Here is a 22,824-nt window from a genome sequence, read left to right as displayed (position 1 = left end):
AAAATGTCACATCAACTCCTTTTCAGTGTCTTAATATCCACTTGTGCACAATACAGTGTTATCTTTGAAAGAAAATCCTCATGTGTGAGTTGTATAGTGCAAAGCTTAAACATAAGAAGGATTTTCTTACAGGGGAAAGTATTAAAAAAAGGAAATCCACAACTTAATCAGCTTATTTGTGGCAGCTAATGCTCTCTGGGATAAGTGAAGTCCAGCAGAACCCACTGTATTATTATTAAGGCTGAAAATGTACTGTGAATGTGAGCTGTCAGCTGTGTTGGAGTCACGTTTGGGCTTAGACCTTTCAGGTTAGAGCTGCTTCAAGTTCTGTGTACGGACCATAGACTGTATATAAATATGGACAACGTGTCTCCACTTCCTTGTTTTGGTCAAACTGACGCTATGTTCCCGGGGATACGGGCGGCGCCATCTTGCGAGCCAGAGTCTGCGCAGTACGGTCCGAGATTGGACCCACGCGGAGCCCCTATATCAATGACCTGGCCACACTTCTGCCAGACTCACTCATTTAATTTAATTTAATTAATACTATGCTCTGCTCTGCCTCCTTAAATTACAAGGAAATGTTGGATTATACACTGCACTTGTTTTCCAATTTTTTTTTACAACTCTACCGGTCCCACAGGACCGCTTTACGGAGTGGTTGGCATGGCAACTGGTAGTCACCATTGTATCACATCCTGTTTCTATAGCGTCAAATAACTAACTAAAACGAAACTCATCCAAATAATTGACACTTGAACATGCATCAACATTATATTAATTACATAAAATGACAGAAACCATCCTTGAAAAAAAAAAAATTATTTGAAGTGTATTTTAGTGTTTTAGTTTGGCTCAAGTCCCATCCACTAACATGGAGGGGGTGGAGCTTATGACCTATACTGCATCCAGCCACCAGGGGGAGCTCTACTTGCTTTGGCTTCAGACGGACACTGTTCCAACGTGTATGGTATGGACAGAGAAGAACCAGCAAACTGTCCCAGTTTCAACATAGTTTTATGCTGAATTTAGATTTAAAATATTCACACCGAAAAAAAAGAAGCAAGCGTTTACTCCTGCTGATGCTTCTCCTTCTTGACACACTGGAGAGGAACAAACTCTTTCTCTCTTTCGCGTTATCAACATGTCAAACTTTAATTCATGCCAGAAAACAAACATAGCATCACGTAACAACTGCATATTCTACATTAAAAGAAATGAGAAACACCCAACAAAAGTGTGAACACACTCATTCTTCACATTATCCGAGCAAATCCAATACTGTACATTTACCACAACAATTATTCTACATCTTTTATTGACTACTGTACACCAGAGCCTTAATCTCTCACGGAACAGATCCAGCTTGTACTCAAAATATAAACTTCTATTTGTGTGTGCTGCACCGTTAAACTCTTGATTACACACGGCAAATGCAAAATAATGGCTTTTGAGTTTGTTTGTTTTATATATATCTAACAGTACGAGGAAACTGCACAATTATTTGGTAAATTATTACCGTTCACTAACATCTCACTGCTCCCCGGGGCAGCTCTCGGCTTTTAAATAGAATTTTAAATAACTCTACATTTTCAATAGACGATCTACGATAAATGTCCGCTCTTCATGATAAGGTCCACGTTTCATATTTTCTAAAGTGCAGGAGTGACACGGATGATATAAGTATAGGTCGTGACTCTTCATTTAACTATCGAATGGCTCTCTAACCCATCAGCAAATTGGTAACAAAGCTTTGAAAGAGACGACAAAGCACAATACCACAGAGAGAACAAGAGGAAAGGTAAACCCTGTCACTATTTTCATCTGAGAGGAAGGATAAAGTGATGGATAAACAGGTTTGTTGCTATTTGTGTTTTTCTATTGTTGTAGAACATCATATCTACTCTAAGATGTAGCTCTGAGTAAAACAAACTAGCACTGAGAAATAAGAAATCATGCAAATCTTTCTCTTTTTTTAAATCATTCCCTGTGTTTCTGTTTAATCAGATGCAAGAAATGTGCCTGTGAGTCGGTGAAATGAACGTCAGCACAGATCTCGATCGCACAATAAAACACTGCATTACCTCAGTTCTTTCCATCCAAGGTTTAAGCTTGCTTCACCGTTGACTGATCTATCTGAACAGTCTTCTTTTTTCTTTTTTTTTCTTTTTAAACCCTGGAGCATAGCTTTGCAAAAAGCAATCCCGGTCATGCCACAAGGAAAAAAACAAACAAACAGTTAATATCAAAGAAACAAAAGAAAGAAGAAGCGATTATGCAGTCGCCTCCTTCTCCTGCATTCGTTGGGTTGAATGGCAGCAACTTCACTCTGTCAGTTGTTGTTCATTATCCACCAAGAGGCTGTAAAGCAAAGAGAGCATTAAGCATCAGTGCTCCATGGCCTCTACTTGAGCCAAACAAATGAGCTACCTCAGCTAGAGAAGTCTGAAATTTATGATCTAATATGGCGTCCAGAATCTCACACATAAAACATGCATTAAATGGTGTGTTGTCCTCTTGTGGGCGGAGGAAATAAGCTACACTGCAGTAATGACTCGTTCCAATGTTTATACGGTTAACAGACAACTGCCTATTAACACATCCAGCTGATATAAGTCAATACTTACAAACATTTGGAGACGTATTGTCCAATATTAACTCTCACTCTCTAGCAGTGATGTGCGGTTAGGTTTGTAATGCTCTGACTCGTTCAGATTTACAAATGTGAAGCCAACGGAATAGTTTAAATTCAGCTGGATGCTTCCAAACCAGTTATCTTTCTTATCTCTCTTTATGCACATCTATTTCAGGTACATAGCCGTTCAGAGAGAGATGGAAAATAGAGAGAGAGAGAGACACAATTCATACTCTTTAACACAAATGAGAGTGTGCAAAAAAAATTAAAAAACGTATTTCAGAGACTTCACCAGTGGTGGGCCGCCATCAGAGCCAGGAAAGCCTTCTCTGTTGGCCTAAACTTTATCAAAATCACTGACTTTAATATTTTCCCAATTATTCCCAGTAGCATATTCTTTTCATTTTATGGCTCTCTCAGCTGCGGTGCTTCTGGCCGTGTAACTTTGCATTAGAGCTTTTATCCAATCATATTTTCAGAAACCTGCCTGGGCCTTCACAATTAAAACTGCAGGAGGCTGAAGCTTGAAACACATTGTAATGATTTGGTTGCAGATCTTCTTAGATATTGTGAGGAAAGGCCGCCCAACCCTGGAGCTAGCTAGCCAGCCTGTGCCAGTCGGGGAAAGGGTGTGTCCGCCACTTTCAGGTCAGCAACTATGAGCGCTACCCTCGGCTAACAGCATCCGAGGAGAAGTTTAAATTGTTTCTTCGGTTCTGGTGAGACTTATGAGTTGTTCTAAGTGAGTTTGTTGCTTTAGTAACGGCATTCATCTCCCTTTATTGCGTATGATGTTGATGGTTTCAATAGCGTCATAACGATCCTACTAAAAGGTGTTTTGAATAAGGTTGGAGGTCATTGAAGGCCTTGGTGGAAAATGCACTGCCCGCCACTGGACTACACGAAAACAAAACTTGACCTTAATCAAATTTCAGTTGTTTAAGCTTTATATTATGATGATGTGATCCATTTTTAATAAAGCCTGTTCAACAAAAAGATCCTCCATTATTTACCACTTCCTGTTTTGACTGAAAGTCTTGTTTTGTGGCACAGCCTCACCTACCTCCCCTGACCGCATGTCCTCTGCTGTCCAGTGGGCTTTTGGCTCTGTTTGAATTTTCCCACTGACTACTGAGGAAAATAACTGGTTCTTTAGACACCAGATAGCGAATTTGTCTAGGGATCTATTCAGAAAGATTACTGAAGCTCCTTGATTCATTTAATCTACAATCGTTAGTATTATCTTGAAAAAGCCGAAAAGTCGTTTACTCTTACAGATAAACTAAGAATATTATTGCTTCATAAAAACGATCAACTAACTCAAGCTAAAATGATTAAACATATGTTTTATGAGTATTAAAGCTTTCAATGCGGTGAAACTACAGTTTTAATGCTGAGTTTGTACCTGGGAGGAGCATGGTGGAGACCATTTCTGGGTCTTCCAGTGAGTCTATAATGCAGCGCTGGAAGGTCTTACTGATGGACGACTGCAGGTAGCTGAGAGAAAAAGAGCAAGGCAGTGAGCTGATCTGTGTGCTGGGCAAATTTTGGTTCAGCAGTGAACTTCACATGACATGTTTTCTATCCTAATACGCCCTACCTCATCCAGGAGAGACGGTCCTGCCAAAACTCATACATGATGAAGCATGATCTGTCTGGCAGGTTCTGGACTGAGACGCTAAAAATAACAAACAGACAGAGAAAAGGAGGGCAGAGGGGAGGGGGGTTATCTCACATGTCTGGGAAAATTGACGCAGTCTGAAGTGGCTGCATCAAATCCCAGAGAGCTCTTGAGGCAAACAATGGCAGCGAATGGCGGCTAAAGGGACATACTGCAGGTTGTTGAGCTGGCTGGTGGTTGCATCTGTGTAAATCTTGAGAGCTTGTTGAAACGGCTCCACGTCTCTCTCCTTCACAGACATTTGTCTCTGGACAAGAAGTATGTTCTGGAGAAAATAATAAAGTAGAGTCAGTGTATGTACGGATGGACTGAACGTGTGGGCATAATTTTACATGCTGCATTCAGCACATGGTGGACTCACCGATTTATATGTCCCTGCCAGTGTGTCTTCTTTGAGAGGTTCAAGATGTGGACTCTGAAAATGGAAGCATGAATGCACCAGTCAGCCATGCAGAACAACAATCGGCAGCAGAACCGACTCAGCTCAAGTTAGCATCAGAATTTAGGGTCTGTCACAAACCGTTGTTGTTCACATTGACCCTCCAACAGCCCTGAGTTACGCAGAATCTTGTCTGCATGGCTAAGTGTGTCAGCAGGTTTGTTTTTTATATATCTGGCTTTTCAAATGAATATTTTCAATTATCATAACTGCAAATTTGGCGTGGTGGTTAGCACTGATGCCTCACAGCAAGACGGTTCTGAGGCCAAATCCATCGGCCGACTGGGCCTGTCTGTGTGGAGTTTGCATGTTTTTCCGGCTTCCTCCCACCGTCCAAAGACATGCTCGTTAGATTAACTGGTGATTCGAAATAGGCCGTAGGTGTAAATGGTTGTCTGTCTCTCTGTGCTAGCCCTGTGATAGACTGGCGATCTGTCCAGGGTGTACAACGCCTCTCGCCCAATGACAGCTGGGATAGGCTCAAGCCCCCCCTCGACCCTTCAGAGGACAAGTGGTTACAGAAAATGAATGAATGAATGAACTGCAAAATTATAAATGAATCCAACAGAGTACCCGAAAGCTACCTGTGCTCCTTTTTCAGACCTACCTGCCAGCATTTTGCAAATTTTAAATCATTCAAAAGTGTGCCGCACATCATGCATTCACAGGTCATACCTTATCATACCAGGCCAAAACCTTATGGATGTTATTTAGCGTGCGTGTGGTGCTGTTCTGCAGAGCACTTTGCTCATATCATCCTCTCTGGAAACATGCTGGATGTTTCATGCTGCAGGGCTGCTACACTCAACAGGGTTCATATGGTTTTGTTTGATATTTCTATCTCTGACAGCCCAGCACGTCGTCAAACCTCCAATTCTCCCTTGTGTTAGAGACATTCTGGCTTCGGATTATAGTCACTGGAGAAAATTTAAGTTAAATATATTTGTATTGTATAACCTCGCCACTACAGGATGTGTGGCTCTTTATGTCTCTGGCTTTAATCATTGAAATATATGAGCTAGATGAAAAGACTGATATCTGTGGTTACATTTACATGTTACATAACATTTCTTCAGGTTGATTTAAATCGTTCCTAGCAGAGATTCAATCCTAACTGTTGCCATGAATGCTAAATGATATGATCTGACCCGATATATGTGTTTACACACACACGTGCACAGAAAGAGGGTATTTATTCCAATCAGAGAGGCACAATAGGATCTAGTGTTTACATTGTTATCAGGCGCTAATATATTATCAAAGGTCTATAACACCCCTCTCAATCCCACTGGAAATTGCATGCAAACAGCTGCCGTGATTTACAAACTGCTGCCATGTTTCTCACCCGCTGTCATTTGAAGCCTTGTTTAAAAGCACGGCTCCTTTTGTAAGAGTCTGTTGTGTGAAAATGTACGGTCAGTGAGGAACGGCAAAGGTATAAACTAATGCACAAACCTCACAGTCCAGTTTGTCTATGAGATGCTCCAGCTGGTTGATCTGGGAGCCCCAGTGGTTGTCTGGCTCCACACTGACCCCTGACCCCAGAAAAATAACATCAGCACAGCACAGGACGTCCGAGCAGTTTACCGAAGAGAAGCAGTCGCTGCTACGTGTCCTTTTAATTGTCAGCCTCAGTATCTACTTAAATGTACCTGTGGTGAGCATGCCAGAGTAGGGGTCAGTTGGGGAGAGACACATGTTCTTCTGGATGCGTCGGCCGGGCCGCTTGTTCGCCCTCTGGATAGGCAGGTCCTCGGGCGTCTTCACTATCCTCTTCCCCGTGCAGCCATGGTCGTAAACAGCCTCCATAGCACAGTCCAGTGATGACTGGAGGGACTGCAGCTGGGTGGAGGTTTCCCTCAGCAGGAAGCGAGTCACAAACTGGCCCAGCACGGATGAACCCTGATACTCCTGAAAGGGAAAGAGTGAGGGTAACAGTGAAGAAGAATCAGCTGCGATGTTGGGAAAATTTTCATTCAGTTACTGGTTCTCTTTCCTCCAGAGATATCCAGTTGGTTCAGTTTTTCATTGTTGCTGGTCCTCAGATAATCAACCATCTTCTAAGTTTGCACTTTCCCTGTTTTAAATTGATACTAAAACCTAAATCCAATCAGGCATTGTGTTAAAATTAAGTAAGTAAGCATAAGTAGCATTATTTCCAACCTACTAAAACCAAACAGGAACATAAGAATCCACTAACACCGACTCTGTGAACATTTATCTTTGCCGTTTACACTGAATCAATGAATAATTAATGAATGCAAAACACACAAGGTGCTACTGATTAAGCTCATGTAAGGAAAAGTGTTATTTTAGCCTATAAATGCCCAATGTTTCCCTTTGAGCCCATGTATTTTACCTTTGTTCCTGGGGGTAGACACAACTTTTCATGCTCGGTTTTTGTAGAAAATGAACCCTGTCAACCTCACCACCCCCCTGTGGTGCAAAAAAATAAGTTTTTTCTTCTTTTAAATTACCACAGAGCTTTCTGCTCTGTTCTGTTGTCTCGGCAGCAGAAAAACCTGCACTACATGAGTAATGAAACTCGGTCCCTCCTGCAAATTCTGTTTTCAAGACAGATGAGCCGGAGCACCACAGTGAATATATTCTTTTTATCTCATGGCGCAGCAACAAGTACGAAAAATACATTTCGGTGTGTTGATCGTATAATTTTACTCCTTTGCCCATTCATTATAAAAGCATTATAAACAGGAGTAAATAATAGAGGTTTGCCTGAAGATACATTGCGACTCGGTGGAAAAACATTCAGTGATTTAACAACTAAAACTGGTCTCAGGGTGGATGAAAAAAAATAAAAATAAAATAAGCCTCTGCTCGAGGGTGCAAAGAAAGCTTTTCGACCAGCTGATAGCAACATGAAAAATGCATGAGCACCAGGAAGGCATGTGTGATACAGAGGAGAAAGATGGCTGTACAGAGAAAGAAAAGAATGTGCCCGAGTGGATAATAGACCCGGATCACAAACGAATAAAAGGAAAAAAAACAAAAAACAGGAGAAGGGAATTTAGAGGAGCTGACATATGTCCACATGCTGGTGAGGCATTCATGTAGAGGACATCTGAGATCAGCTTAGTTGGACAGCTGAGGGAGCTTCCAGGGGTTAGTCACTGTCATTCACGCTATACCATCTCTATCTTAAAGCTTGGACGTGCAAAGACTGATTGTGGCATCGCCTCAAGCTGCTTCTAGCTTGGGTTGCACTTGAACACACCGCAAACACTACAGCCAGTGGCCAAATAGCAATTATGCTTTTATGCCTATGAGCGAGGCAATAACTCTTCATCCCAGCAGGCGATTCAAAAACCAAAACTGCAAGGCGCAGTGCAAATCAACATGCTCATCTGGCCCGAAAGCTACAGACTGGTGCTAACATTGCAGGAGAGACTGCAAAAACTAGGACGGCTGGCGCCCTTTCATGTCTTTCATAGGCCTTTAGAATCACGTTGCATGTGTTATATAAGTTGCTGCAATACAGAGAAACTCCTTATTAACTTTAATCTATTCACAAAACACGGCTGACTCTCTTCCCTGGGCAAACAGGAAATAATATCCACCAGTTGGCTTAACATGGAGGGCCAAATGAAATCAATGAAGACTGAGCTGAGCTATTGATTAAGTCTTAGTGGAAGTTCTCTCATGCTGATCTCTAGCGGGTGAGTCTAAAATAACACGATTATAGCCCTTACTTGTCAAGGGCAGCCACTTAAATCCCTACATCTACATCTCCTGGAATATGAAGTGTGCGGTTCTGCACCGAGCAGGCTCATAACGAGATTTTATAAGGCTCTAATTAACACGTTCCACCATCCAAGGCTAGTGATTTTATCGAATACCCTCTCATTATCTGAAAACACAGATAAAAGAAAGCGTATCAAAGCTTTACTCTTTTCACCGGAACAGCAACTCCAAAGTCTTTTTATGCAGCTATGGTGGAGCCTAAGAGTAATGAAACCAAAGATATATATGACTGGATGCGTGCAGTGCATCAGTGCTGTCATCTGAAGATGAAAGATACAGCGGAGTTGATTGCAGTGAGAGCATGAGATGTGTTTCCACAGAGGAGGAAGTCTGTATCACTCATGAAGGTGATTTACACTGAGCTGAGGATATTGCAGCACTGATGGGTTTCTGCACATTAGAGAATCTGTGGCGGCTGAACAAACTCCAAACTAACTCCAGGTGGAGAAGCTCTTTCAGTGACAGGCTGCTGTCTCTCCGCTCTGCTCCACCGACAGGTTGAGGAGGACGTTTGTTCCCTCAGGCTCTACAACACCTCCCTGTGAGGGCACAGCTGGGCTGTGGTTGCTCTGCTACTTCTTGCTGCGACTATTTTTCTGTATAAAGCGATACATATTTAATATCTTATATATCTTACATTTACATATCTTATATATCTCATATCTTATACACCTCTCCTTCATAGATCCTGTGCATTAACCCCCATATTTATTCCCCAGTCCACCTGCATTCAATAGACATATTTGCACTAATAAGTATACCATTTGCACTATTGTTTACTGTCTACTCTGGCTGTTTACTGTTTTAAAATGCTGATATTTTTTACCTCGCTGTACCAATTACATTCATATGTGTGCTACTGTGTGCTTTTACCGTATATATTGTATTCTACTGAGTATAGCTATAGTTTTTTTTCTTTATGCTGCTATAGTTTCTATTTTTATTTCTCCCGAACTGAGCTGTCAAACAGTATTTTGTTGTTTTTCACCAGACAATGACAATAAAATCTTCTTATTCTTATAAAATATATACATCTATATCTATATTACCACATATCTTCATCTCCATATTAATACATATATTAGTATATTGTGCATGTATGTTTTATACATACTTTTTATACATGCTACCTCACTTTTATTTTATTCTTTGACTATTTATGCAGACTGTGATTCTTGATGATGCTACTGGACACCAAATTTCCCACGGGATAAACAAAATAACAATCTATCTACCTATCTAACATTTTGGACACATGCTGAGACGTGCTCTGCATCGATATGTTGTCAGTTCCCGTGGCATCTAGCGCTCCACAGCGGGTTATAACTTGGCGGTCTACAGTAGTGATGACGTATTAACCTGGTTCTTCTGGAATCTGGGGATATTCTGTGTATTGTATTTCTGTTTTAGTTGGTTGTATTGGGTCTTTATTAGCAACGTGACGAGTGTTCCTCTAGGGAGACTATGCCAGTCAGTCTCTTCCACCACTTCCTGATTTTACTACATCACACCAACTACTAAATGAAAATCATTACAGACATCCATAGACAAGAGAAACAATCTCTTTTATATAATAAGCATTCATGGTGCCACCACTTTTATGATTTACGAAGGGAAGTTTACATATTTATGGCTCTGAGTGATGGATTGTCATGAGAATTGGCTCAGATGTTCACTACAACTTTGGTTGATAAATTAACTTTGAATTTAACACTCTGTCTAGCACCACTACGTCCCATGTCTCTGACAAAGTAGGCGCAGAGCTAACGTTGCCATCAACCTTTCAGTTCAGAGCTAATGTTGTGTTTCTCAGTCGCCTACGCCGAGCAGATCTGACAGAACAGATATGGTTCTATTTTAATCAGCTTAGCTGCTCACACGTGCTGACTCAGTCATACACCCAGACCTTCACATCTAGCTTGTTATGGGATACAGTAATCAACACTGTTCGCTTCATCTGTGAGCAGGCACAATGTTGAGGCTCATTACTGTAAATGCATTATGCTGAAATCGGATTCTTTACTTCCTCCTTACTGCTGCGGCTGACTTACAAACAGCTGCCATGTTTTCCCACCTACTGTCTTGCTAGAGGAGCCGTTTTCAAAAGCACGGCTCCTTTTGTAAGGAGTCTTTCAGGTGTTGTTTGAAAATGTACTGTCAGCGAGGAGAGGCAGGAGAGCAGACAGCAGGCAGAGTCTGACACGCTGGGCAATTTTTATTTTCCTTCTGTAACGCCGCGACGGCAGAATGATCTCAAAGAGCCCTCCGACGAGGTTTCAAACTGACAGCCGAGCAACTAACAGAAAAAGTTTTGAACGCTTCGAGGTGTGACGGATGCTTACAAATCTTTTGAAAGCTTTTGCGTTGCTTTTATTATGTGATGTCTCGGTGTGCGTAATTCAACAGAGGTGAATGCCAGTACCACCCACCTCTTTAGTTTTGTCCATGGCCTTCAAAATGGCCACATTCAGCTTCTCCAGGGCGGACAGGACGTTGACGTATTCTCCCAGATGCGGAGTGAAGTGCTCTGGAGGAGGACAGGATCTGTTAGCCACTGATCACGAGGAGGCCATAAATCAAGGCGGACAGTGTTGGCATTAATTGGAATTACATTAGGTGAGCCCGAGCCATAAAAAGCTCTGAGTCACAGAGACTGAAAAAAAAAAACACCTTGAGCTTTTGTGACGCACACAGTAAAAGTTATCTTGCGTAGTATTCGGAAAGGCAGGAAGAAAGACACACATTTACCTGAGAGTTTGTCTATGTCCATGTTGCTGTGAGGGAGAAAGAAGAAGACAAATAGAGACATGTTAATTAAAAAGATGTTGCTGGGAACTCTAAAATATTAAACAGGACAAACAGTCTGAGCAGCTTGGTTTAAGGACAGTGGTTTGTGGATTCATCGCTCTGTCTGGCTGTCTCTTAGTCAGTTCAACATTATGACCACCTTCCTAATAATAATCATCCCACAGATACTTGATCAGATTGGTTTCTAGTGAATTTGGAGGCCAGGTCAACACCTTGTGCTGTTCTTTTTGAGTTGTTCCTAGATCATTTTTGTGTGTGTTCCTCTGTTCCTTGTTTACCTGTAATTTGCTACTGATGTGGTTCGTCCACAACCTCAGAATCGGAAAAATATTCAGCCATGTTGCAAAAAACTAGCAGTAGCAAATTACAGGTAAACAAGCCGACCGTCGCGGGTGCGCGCGCAGCTCAGAGATGACATAGTCCGGGTCAGAAGACATCATCCGGGGTCTGTAGGTCAATCTACAGACCCCGGATGATGATAACGGGTAACTCCGGACTCAGCGGGGAATAGCACTAGTGTATCATAACAAAATATTGGTGAAATGGATGAGTTTCACGGCACGTAATGTGTTATTTAGAGGCTGTGTCTCGGTGCCCTGTCACTCCCGCTTTATGGATTTACGTTGATCTAATTATTTCTTAAACGAGTGCAACTGACACAAAAGTTATTTGGGTGAGTAAACGACGGTATTTTATGCTAGAAATAAGGCCCACGTTGTAAAAAACAGTAGTTACCCTTTAACCTGTCAGTGGTCATAATGATGTGGCTGTTTCACAGGCAGGTATTGTACTGTTTGACCTGTTGATCGCTCCTCCTTAACGGTAAGGTCACCAGCTAGATCTGCAACATGTGACACCTCAAATAATAAACTTGATTTGAAAACCAGATTGCTCCAATCTTCAGCTAAATTCTCAGAGTGATAACTCTTAACGTGCCCACACGGTTTTTTAAATTCAGTTTGACTTATATTATCATATTATTGTATCTGATTACATCTGATTTAACACAAATTCATTGTTGATTGTGAATAAACAATCTCCCCAGGAAGCCAGCCTGACTTCCCCTTGCCACAGAGTTGTTCTGGGGTCGCTCCGCTGGGAACTGATTATGTTAATCAAATCAATTTGGGCGGGCAAATATATATTCCCATATTTCAATCTTTCACACAGGCATTAAGGAGTAATCTTAGCTGAAGTGAGGACTTGACATTTCACTGCCAGGCAGCGGGATGGGGGCTGCAGATGGCAGCAGATTTGGAGGGCGTCCAAGAGCAAGACGAGCTTACTCTGTCTGCTTCCTGTCGATGGAGCGATACAGCTCCTGCATCTGCTCATCAGTGAGGATGCCGTCGGTGAAGTAGGACTGGAACTCCTCCAAGGACAGCTTCCCATCGTCTGAAAGGAAAAAAAACTGTGAATGTTGCACCACAGTGAGGCCTGAAATATGTTGTATCGCTTTAAATACAGGGTTTCTCCATAATTCAATATAACTGAACAAGGCTGCTCTGGCTTCGTGGCGCTAAAATAACTCTAGCGATGAGCTCAGAGGTGCTGCAGAAAGTGAAATACTTCTCAAATTCTGTCTTTATTTAGCTCATAAAACTAAAACCTAACTCCATTACTGCAATAAATAATCAGCTGATAGAGCTGAAAAGCTGATTTCTGCTCTCAGGAGTAAAAATTGTCCAACTGAGCTGCAGATTTGCTTTTTAAATTAGACCATTAGCCTTTACACCAAACCTAATTTTGAATCATTTCATTTTCTGCAGCCGTTCATTTGATATTATAAGCAATTTGCGACAAACATGTTAAAACAGTTTGCACACCAATCAATTAGACGCCTTCACCAGCATGTACACTGTAAAACATTAATGCCCCATTAAGTTATGTGATATGATATGAATACTGGGAAATATAGAGGCTGACGCTGTTTTTGCATTTCTTAATTAGATAAAACTAAACGATAAAAGGGAGATACCTTTGAAACAAGGCTCTACAAAAGAAAATTAAACCACGGTATTACTGCAAAAATATTGGCACCATAATCGTAATGGATGAGTGGATTTTAGAAGCTGTTTCCCTGCCAGGAATGAATTCCACAGTGTCTGTTTTTGGTGGATCAAATTTTAATGTCCACGTCTATAAACAACCTAAATAAAATCGCATTTTTAAGGCAGCAGGTGAACTTTTGTTTCTCGGTTTTACTGACTAACTTTAAATGATTATGAAACCTTAGGTTTAGTCTGAGTCAACAGTAAATCGTATCATCTGTTAGTTCTGTTAGTAATTCTGACTTCTTACCAGCTCACATTCTTGACGGCAGTGGACACAATTCATTTGTAGGACGGGACCATTAGCAAAAGAAATCTTTACTTGACTTGTCATGGTGTGGCTAAGATAAACCCCAGCTGGGCGATGGATCTATTCGAGGAGACGGAATCATAATTCATTCCTCAAACTTTCCTGTAAAAATCTTGTCCTGCATGATGTAGGAGTAAACACAATCTGTTGCACCTCACTGCTGACTCATTCTCTTCCGTCAGAGCCGCTTTGGTTTGGATTCACACCCGACAAGAGGCCCGGATACAGTGCAGCTCAGATGGCACGTTATGCAAGTGTTTCTCATCGATCAAAGCTGCAACGGAGGAACTGCCGAGCTGCCAACATGTACATTATCTACAACATTTCTAAGGTCAGGCACCTCAAAATGGTTGTCTGGAGCAAAAACCAAAGCAGAGTGATGATTTTACGTCTTTTAGTTGCTTAGAATTAGCAAAACATTAAAGGAATTAGATCCAGAAATGTATAGAAGTATAGGCTGATCATCGATAATTTCAATTTATCATACACTTATACTGTCCTGGGATTGGCCCGATGCTCATGTAATCATACTTAATTCAACAGCTCAGATGCAACCACACCCAAAATCACTTTTAAGCAAAGCAGTGTGAAGGTAGGCAGCGGTAGCCACAAGTCAGCTGGTGGTTAATGAGGCCATTTTGGCTCCAAGTGGTGCTGCCACTGCAGAGGCGTGGGGCATTAAATATTTAAACGCTGTGCCTTAAGCCTGTTCCTGCCTGGAAGACATTCGGTTGCAGCTCAACCGACCTGCGACTACAGCAAAACATGTCACTACACACTGGCGCTACATAGAGTTCGACTCTCATTAAGCCGAAGCGGGCTCTGGGACTATATAGGTCAGACCACGAGGTCCCCGACAGTCTGCTCACCTGTGGATGGACCCGGGAAAAGACGCTAATTAAGGAGTTCACCGGAGAAGTGAGCTACTGCAACGCTTTGGACATATGATGTGATTTCAGCTGTGACTGTGCTTCAGAGACGTCTGACTAAAGAACACACGCCAGTGGAGGACCGTATCAAAAGAGACAGAAAGATGGAAACTAAATTTGTCATTAGGACGAGACCGAAAAGTTTGTTTTTAAACTTTTCTGTGCTGCATAAACGTCATTACATGTCTAGAAGGTCATACGCTGACACATGGACCATTTCAGACTACCTTGTCTGTTACCAGCTTATTTTTTTTCTATTGAACACCACTACAGATGGTATGGAGACAATTTAAACATCTGATATGAAATAAAAACTACAATTTGTTAGAGCTGTAGTTTTACTGGGGCCTTTCTATGTGGAGTTTGCATGTTTTCCCTGTGTCTACGTAGGTACTCTCGGGGTGCTCCGGCTTCCTCCCACCGTCCAAAGATGCTCGTTAGGTTAATTGGTGATTCTAAATTGGCCGTAGGTGTGAGTGGCTGTCTGTCGATGGACTGGCGACCTGTCCAGGGTGTATCCCGCCTCTTGCCCAATGACAGCTGGGATAGGCTCCAGCCCCCCTGCGACCCTTCACAGGACAAGCGAAGTACCCAAATGTAAATACTTGTTCTGAAAATAAGTGGTATTGGTGCAGCCGTAGTTATAGTACTGCATGAGAAAAAGAGCTGGTCAATGTTACACAGAGATGTCATTTAAAGAAATATGCAGATTATGCTGCAGTTTCTCCCGGGACTTCGTGACTAACAAAAGCCAATACGACACCTCTGCAGGGAAATTGGAAGCGTTGTTTAGATGGATAAATCAGTAGCTCTTGACAGAAGCGAGGCAGCTTACTGGGTTTAATTAGCTCACTTCACAGTGAATAAAACTTCAGCCGTAACTGCAGCCCAACATAAAGAGCCCCCCCCCCCCATCCGTACTGAGGCTTGTGTCATTTCTAGGAACGCTCTTCCTCGAGAGCATCCCGAAGCTTGAAGGGCTCAAACGGAAGCGGCGCTAATAATTCATGAACCGCATCAGCACAGCTCCGGAGAATGTGAGAGGTAAAACCGAGGAGGAGATAAAGACAATAAATAACTCTCTTTGCAGAGAGGCATGCTGATCTGAGGAGGCACCTCCTGTACTAAAGGGCAGGTTTCAAAAATGTCTCAGGTTCAACAGATAAACAATCAGCTGCAACAGATAAAAAGCCAAATATTCTCTAGTTTAAGCTCTCAGGTGTAAAGGGTTGTTGCTTTTCTTTGTCATCTATGAAAGTAATTTGAATATCTTCAGATTTGAACATCACTGCGGCTTTTTACATTTTATAGATTCAAATTCCTAATAGAGAAAGTAATCTGCAGCCTGCATAAAGGTGGTTCAGATCTGGATCACAAACTGAACTGGTCGCCAAACTAGCATAGACTCGGTACACATAAAAGGTCAGAGGCGTCTCTATTTCCTCAGCAGGCCAAGGTTATTTAACATCTGCCGGAAGCTGCTGGACATGTTCTACCAGACTATCGTTGCCAGTGTCCTCTGCTGGGGAGGCAGCACTGAGAAGATTCACCTGCCAGGAGCCCCTGGCATCGGTGGCAGAGGCAAAGACCTTGAACAAACTCCGGTTGTTTGTCCCTCCGTACATACGACTCCTGTGAGGCACCAACTGGACTGTGGTCATTGCTGCCACTACTGTATATTTCTTTTTACACAGCATTATATATTTATATTGTTATATAACTTACATATCTGTTTCCATGTAATGATGCTACTGGACACTGAATTCCCCACTAAATAAATAAAGTATCAATCTATCTATCTATTAAATGATGAATTATTAGCTAAGGCCCTTGTTTGGACTAAGTAACGTATTATTTAATAGATAAGTGACAGCTTGATGCATCTCACACTGTAAAATCCCTGCCTCCCATGTAGAGCTGCACCACTTTTGTAAGTCACCATGTCCTGTGAGAATTCTGCTCTCGCCCAAAACACCTTTCACTGCTTCTGCACTGAATCCAGCAAGAGAATAAGTAAGTGCGATCGGATCCTCGTAACTGTTATTGCCAAGGAAGGGAAAAAAACTAAATCCATCTTTAGCACGCAAATATCACATCCGAAAAACGTTCGGGTTAACAACTTGAGTTTTTTCAACACTTTGAACGATGAAAACAGCACAATTACACATCCATATCATAAAAGTAAAGCAATCCGTGTCCTCACATATCATTTCCCAACCCACTGCTTGTGTTAAGCATAGGACTCAGATGATTACTTAGATTTAGTTTGCTGTGAAAGGCACCTAAAGTCAGATTACGCTTAACAAACCGCATCTCTTTTCCATGATCGATTTCAAAAGATAACTGCTGACTCATGTGTTCTTCTTGTCTATTATTGTTTGTTTCCTGATGGCAATATATCTACATCCTCTCTGAGATCAAATGTATTAGTTACGCGACTCTCCGCACAGTTCTGTTAAGTGCAAGCTTTCAGTATCTGCTTTATACTCATACAATTGTTGTGAGCTTCGTTTTTTTTAATTAAAACCAAAATGTAATTCCTCATTACAACAGCACAGAGGAGAGTACCAAGTTGGTGGGCAGCCCTCATTATGTGCTAAATCTGCAGCTCGCGAGGCGTATCATGACAGCCCACTCAGAGCTGACTGGAAGGAGGCGTCTTCCTCTCGGGTGCACGACTCAGAGAGTTCAAGGAGACGAGGGCCAAGCAGAGCCGGGCTGCAAATTAAAGATAACTGACACGAGCATGAGGCAGAAGTTGCCTCTATCATCCTTCTGTCTACAAAGACTGAAAAATAAAAGCTTGGTGTGAGTGTCGGGGTGGGAAGAGGGAGGGGGAGGCTGGTTGTGGAAGAAGAGGCACAAGGCGCAAATTTGAGAGCTTATTGAAACCGAGGCACCTCTGCTGAGTTTAATATTACAGACTTAGTTCATTTCTACTAATTAACACAGTAATAACCCGAAAATTGGTCTGAAGAAAGAAAAATTGACCACTCCTTTCTTCCATCTTGCACAGTTTCTTCACAACGGCCTCAAAGAAAGAGTGAAAGAAAGCATCTTTTTAAGGGCCTATTCATAATTCACAAACTGAAGAGTTTTCTGTATCTCACTGTACCAGGCACCCCAGACAACCCCAGCTCATGGCGGCACATGTTGCATCATTAATCCCGCTCTTGTGTAACCCGTTCCCTCCGGAAGGAACTGCTCAGCGTCCGTAGACTCTCAACAGCATTAATCACTTGCCCCTGTTACATTTTACGTTCCATTAAACGCAGACGCAGCGCGTGAATAAGAAATTAAGAGCAGCAACATTTCCCTATTTGTCACTGTGCACTGTTGTTGTTGTTTTGTTTTTTCGAGCAGAGCCGAATGCTCCGTGTTTTCCTGGGAGACATTTCTGCAGGGGGAAAACTTCCTTTGAAGTAAAGAGGTAACTCTGTAGCACATTAATCACTTGAAACATTGACGGGTTTGCAGGGAAGATGCATTAAATTCACATTTAGCGAACGCCTCGGGTGAATTTGCAGCATTTAGAGTTAGATGTGCGCAAGCAAGCAGCAGCAGCAGCTGAGGCCTGTTTCATAGCAAGATTACTTATACGGCATATCTTTGCATGCATGCTCTGCCACACTGTACGTGCTATATATAGTATGTGCTAAATACTGTATATATTTCCTCGCCTATCACTGAGATGAGCAGTGCCTGCAGGGTGAACAGAGGGAGTTCATTCTGTCAAATCGTGTTACGAAACCAAAAAGATGCAGCTGCTCCTGACCTTGGTTATTTATGTCCTTATCCAGCTCACAATAAAACAGAGAGATAAGTTCCACCAAGGTCACATGAATCCTCTCCGAGCCAAAGCAGGCCGCATGTCTGACGAGAGCCATCTAAGTTTTTGCACGCGTGCAACCCCGCTCCATCAAGGAGGTTTTTAATTGAGTTTTAATCAGCCATGTACTGTAATCCAATTAGCTGTGTGTGTTTAGCTTACTCACCATTTTTGTCTGCCCGGCGGAAAATCTGCAATGAAAGAAGGAGATCGTGTTTAGATCTAGAGTTCATTTATAAAAAACACTTCAAGTTATAGAGAAATGACATCAAAGCACAGTATCTGCATGTAGGCAGTGGAGACGTTTTATTCTATTGGAGAAGCAGTGATCCGGGGAGGCAATCCAAAAATATTTGAGGCGTATTGCTCCCTTTTTTATGCACAGACTATCGTTTAACGGGAACTGTAATTTCCTCCTTTCAGTAACAAAACCGACAGGAGGCATATCAGGAAATGAAATGGAGACAGTTGTGTGCACCAAAGAGCAGCTTTTGAATTGATAGCATGTGCGTGTTGTTATTTTCTCTCTCTCCAGGCTTTAAGAACGATCACGCTGCGTTTAGATGTTTTGCGGAAAAACCGGCACAAGCGGGAAGCTTAATTTCGTTAATTTCTTCCAAGAACGCAGCATAAAATCAACCTCATCGCCGTGTTAAACGCATATCCTGTTGGGAGGAGAGAGGCAGAGTGGCATCAGAGTGGCACATCTTTTTAATTTTTCAGCTCCTCGACTGTTCAGTGAGCCTGCGTGGATTAATAGTGTCCGCTGGCTGGTTGAGCGGTAGCAACCATCAGAGTGGAGCAGCGACGTCACATCCAGATGTCACCTTTTTCAAGCTCGCCGGAGTGTGAAGGCCTCAATACCCTTCTCATGCCCTGTTCTTTAACAGCGTCCCTCCACTGTTAGACATGTGCAGAATCTACCCCTATGCTGTGAAGAACAGTACCGGGCAAATCAGTCAGAAGATCAAATATGCACTACAGGAACTCACTGGTTCACACTCAAATCATCTCAGTCATCATTTACAAATTATGTAGACATGAATTAAACACACTTACTCTACCTTAAATACAACAAAGAGTGTGACCTAGACAATAAATAATGCAGAACTGATGTTTGCGAGAGAGCGTTCGGCTCTTCTTTGCATCTCTGCATCAGACTCCACAACATCACAACACCAAGCACCGCCAGCCTTCACTAACTAACAGTTAGGGAGGCCAGTATTTGGAGGCCAGGTCAACACCTTGTGCTGTTTTTTTAGTTTTTCCTAAAGCATTTTTGTGTGTGTGTCTGTGTCAGGTTGCATCCTGCATCAAGGAGTGTCATTGCTATGGGGTGGGGGTGCCTGGTCTGGTCTAGGTGGGTGCTACATGTCTAAATAACATCCACATGAATGACTGCCAGGTCCAGCAGTTTCCCAGCAGAACATTGCATTGCCACAAGATGGTCAATGTTATTCACTTCTCTATAACGTTATGCCTGATCGATGTATGTGCAGTATACTAATATCCCAAGTGTATATACAGTATACTGCATATACATGCACTGTGGTGAGGACTAGCCAAAGTACATATATATAGATTCCTGTATTTTTCCTCCCGTCTCTTTTATTCTGTTCTGCTGTGTCACTTTTAAATCTCTACGGATCCAGTAAAGGTACATCTTGTCTTTAACATACCAAGGTTTAGAGTGTGATGGATTTTTGTAGCTTAAAACTAAACTCTATATCACTGCAAACATCGGCAGGGATTTTGAAACGCAATCTGTCATCAGAAAATAAATTACCACCAACTATAAACCACGGTTTGAAAAAATGGTTCAAAAGGAAAACTTGCTTGCATTATGAAAATTTAATGTCACCAATGATTAAACAATCTAAGTGTAAATTATTCATATTTACCTAGAGCATTTTATTGTTGTCTTTTTGAAGTAAGCTACACAAAAACCTTTTGAAGCTGTTTATTCTTTGCCAGAAAATAGAAACACCTAGACAAAGATTTATGTTTGCTGTTACTGAATGGTTGTCAAAAAGAGAAGCTGCAGTAAAACTACATAGAATTTATAGTGAATGGACTGTTAAGGGGGTAGACCTTTAACATATGCGGACTGACAGCGGGCATGATGACATCTGCATGCAGGTGGTTCAGCACCACAACCAGTCAAGTCACCCTAAACTGTGGAAGTGAGGAAGTGCAGTAAGTACACCTGAGAGGAAACCAGCAGAGAGCTGCTCCACAATGCCTGCAAAACAACTGAGAGCAATAAACGCCAGCTCTGGAGAAAGCATGGGATGAGATTTACTGCCCTTTATTTCTCCTTTATGCTGTTACGTGGAGTCCACGGCTGCGCTGTCATCCCGCCAAGCTGATAAAGATCTTCTAAAAGTAGCATTAGAAGCATGGACGCAGCTAGGCTGACATTTATTCATCTCACTCGGTCCCTGGGGTCTGTTAATACGTGACACCGAGTCCCAAGGAACACAATGAAAGTACAGGAGGAGAAATGACACTCTCGCAACATCGATGGTGTTTCATCTCGGCGTGAAGGGCACAAAGCAAATACCAAAAGGAGTGTGTTTAACCAAGCAAACAGTCACACAGCTTGTCTAGTCAAATAGACAAACAGCCCTTTTCACAGAGAGGGAGACAAAGAGAGACAAAGAGAGACTCAGAGAACGAAACCACAAACAACTCTCAGTTCCCTGTAAAATACTCCAGATGACTGTGTGAACCTGCATGATTTAGCTGTCAGAGAAAAATCAGTGCAGGTCGATGACAGCATGCTGTTTGGGATGCAAAGAGATAAGAAACCACTCAATCTATTTAAAATAAATAATTGAGCAACCATTAGCCAGTCTAACAGCAAAGAAATGTCTTGTTTGGAGGTTATGCAGCGTCTGCCCTAACTGCATTAAAAGCAAATGCGCACTCGCTGCAGTCTGATTTCCTCCTCGCTGGCCAGTAATCTGCCTTGGGGAAACTGAACTGAATTTACAGCCAGCTGTCAGGAAGTCTAATGCTGGGAAATGATGCTGCTAATACACTGTCCTCTGCATTGTCTGCAAAACAGAGAGGGAAATGCCAAATGTAAAGCTTTATTCCTAAAATATTAGGGTTTTAAATGAGGACATTTTTTATTTTCATTCTTTGGAAAGAAGAAAATAAAGATCCAGGCAGCAGAATTGGAGAATGCAGTATATCTGTAGTGGTGATATCCCTAACAAATAATTCAAAAAGACCATATCTGTTAGAGCTATGTGAAGGGAACGCTCCTCATTAAAAATAAATCACACTATAGCATGTTATATATGCATCTGTGACAGCTACAACCAGTGCCTTACTGTGGCATGGAAAACAAATTAAAATAACTCATTCTTTGCAGGTGAATTCCGTCACAGAAAGATGTATGTCAGCTCACTCTGCTGGAGCATCTGTTCTCTTTGTTATTGACGCAATAATAGACATGCACTCACCTTTCTTACATAATAGTGCAGCTGCACATCAAGCGTGCATGAAAGGTATATAGGCTGACGTGCATTATTAGCTCAGTATGGACCATTCATAAAGAGGAGAATGAAGGACAGTAAAACGGCTGAGCAGCAGCAGGACATGCCTTGATACGGATGCGTTTTCATTCACAACATTAAACAAAAACGCTTTTAAAATATGCAGCTATTGATAAGAAATGATAATAGGTTTTATTTTTTATTTATTTATTTGTTATAATAATGGTGTAACAGGGTGTACTTACATCCTGGAATAAAGAGACGCCTTGATTCTGGTTGTGGTCAAGCTCCTGCTGCTTTCTCAAGTGTTCGTGCTTGGCAGATTGAAGACACATGGTGATCATCTCCGTACAGGCCAGCATCGTGCTGCTTTCGATGCGATCTGGTGCCCTTTTATTTTGGAATTAAAAAATATTATATATGTATATCAAAGTTGCCTGTCCGTCCTCTTGCGTGCGTCTGGAGAGGTCGTCCTCGTCCTTGTCCAGGCAGGTTGTTATTGGATGGTGATGCTGCTGATCCAGTGAGGATGAGATGATGAACCCAGCCTGCTGCCCTCTGCCTGCTGCCCGCCGCCTGCACGTCGACATCAGCAAAAAAAATAAATAAAAAAATACCAAACTCCGCCTCTACACGACCAGCAGTGATTCATAAAAAACAAAAAAAAAAAAAAAACGAGAAATGCACCATCTGCTGGTGAGAACACACACACAGTCAGACAAACAGTTAATTACAGGCTGCATGGCGGGGAGAGAGCCTCACACTGAACATCCGAACAAAGAAAAGAAAACTAGGAGCTGTCAAACTGGCAGGCTGTGTTTATCTCCAAGGATACTATTTGAAAAACACGACACTGAAATCAGCATCGATCCAATGC

The 22,824-nt window shown here is 42.1% G+C and overlaps 1 protein-coding gene across 1 annotated transcript; it reads right to left on the bottom strand.

Annotated features, from left to right (window-relative positions):
• Positions 1-1,181: 1,181 nt before the first annotated feature.
• On the bottom strand, positions 1,182-22,332 carry LOC311493982 (N-terminal EF-hand calcium-binding protein 1-like). Its single transcript, XM_084552809.1, has 12 exons — positions 22,193-22,332; positions 18,608-18,632; positions 12,609-12,717; positions 11,263-11,288; positions 10,944-11,041; positions 6,408-6,666; positions 6,211-6,290; positions 4,678-4,731; positions 4,469-4,581; positions 4,236-4,313; positions 4,041-4,132; positions 1,182-2,361 (listed from the first exon to the last, which is right to left on the bottom strand). The coding sequence occupies exons 1-12, from the start codon at positions 22,307-22,309 to the stop codon at positions 2,333-2,335; spliced, it is 1,080 nt and encodes a 359-aa protein (XP_084408935.1). The 5' UTR covers positions 22,310-22,332; the 3' UTR covers positions 1,182-2,332.
• Positions 22,333-22,824: the final 492 nt, after the last annotated feature.

This window comes from Chelon labrosus (genome assembly GCF_963514085.1).
Source record: "Chelon labrosus genome assembly, chromosome: 10".
Classification (NCBI taxonomy): Eukaryota; Metazoa; Chordata; class Actinopteri; order Mugiliformes; family Mugilidae; genus Chelon; species Chelon labrosus.
This window is presented reverse-complemented; position numbering and strand designations above follow the sequence as displayed.

Excerpts from the sequence above, each read along its gene's own strand:
- LOC311493982 (XM_084552809.1), bottom strand. The coding sequence starts at position 22,309 with ATGCTGGCCTGTACGGAGATGATCACCATGTGTCTTCAATCTGCCAAG. Across the intron at positions 4,133-4,235 it reads GACCGTCTCTCCTGGATGAG|CTACCTGCAGTCGTCCATCA; the intron begins GTAGGGCGTATT and ends TTTTTCTCTCAG. Across the intron at positions 2,362-4,040 it reads CTCCACCATGCTCCTCCCAG|CCTCTTGGTGGATAATGAAC; the intron begins GTACAAACTCAG and ends TTTGCTTTACAG.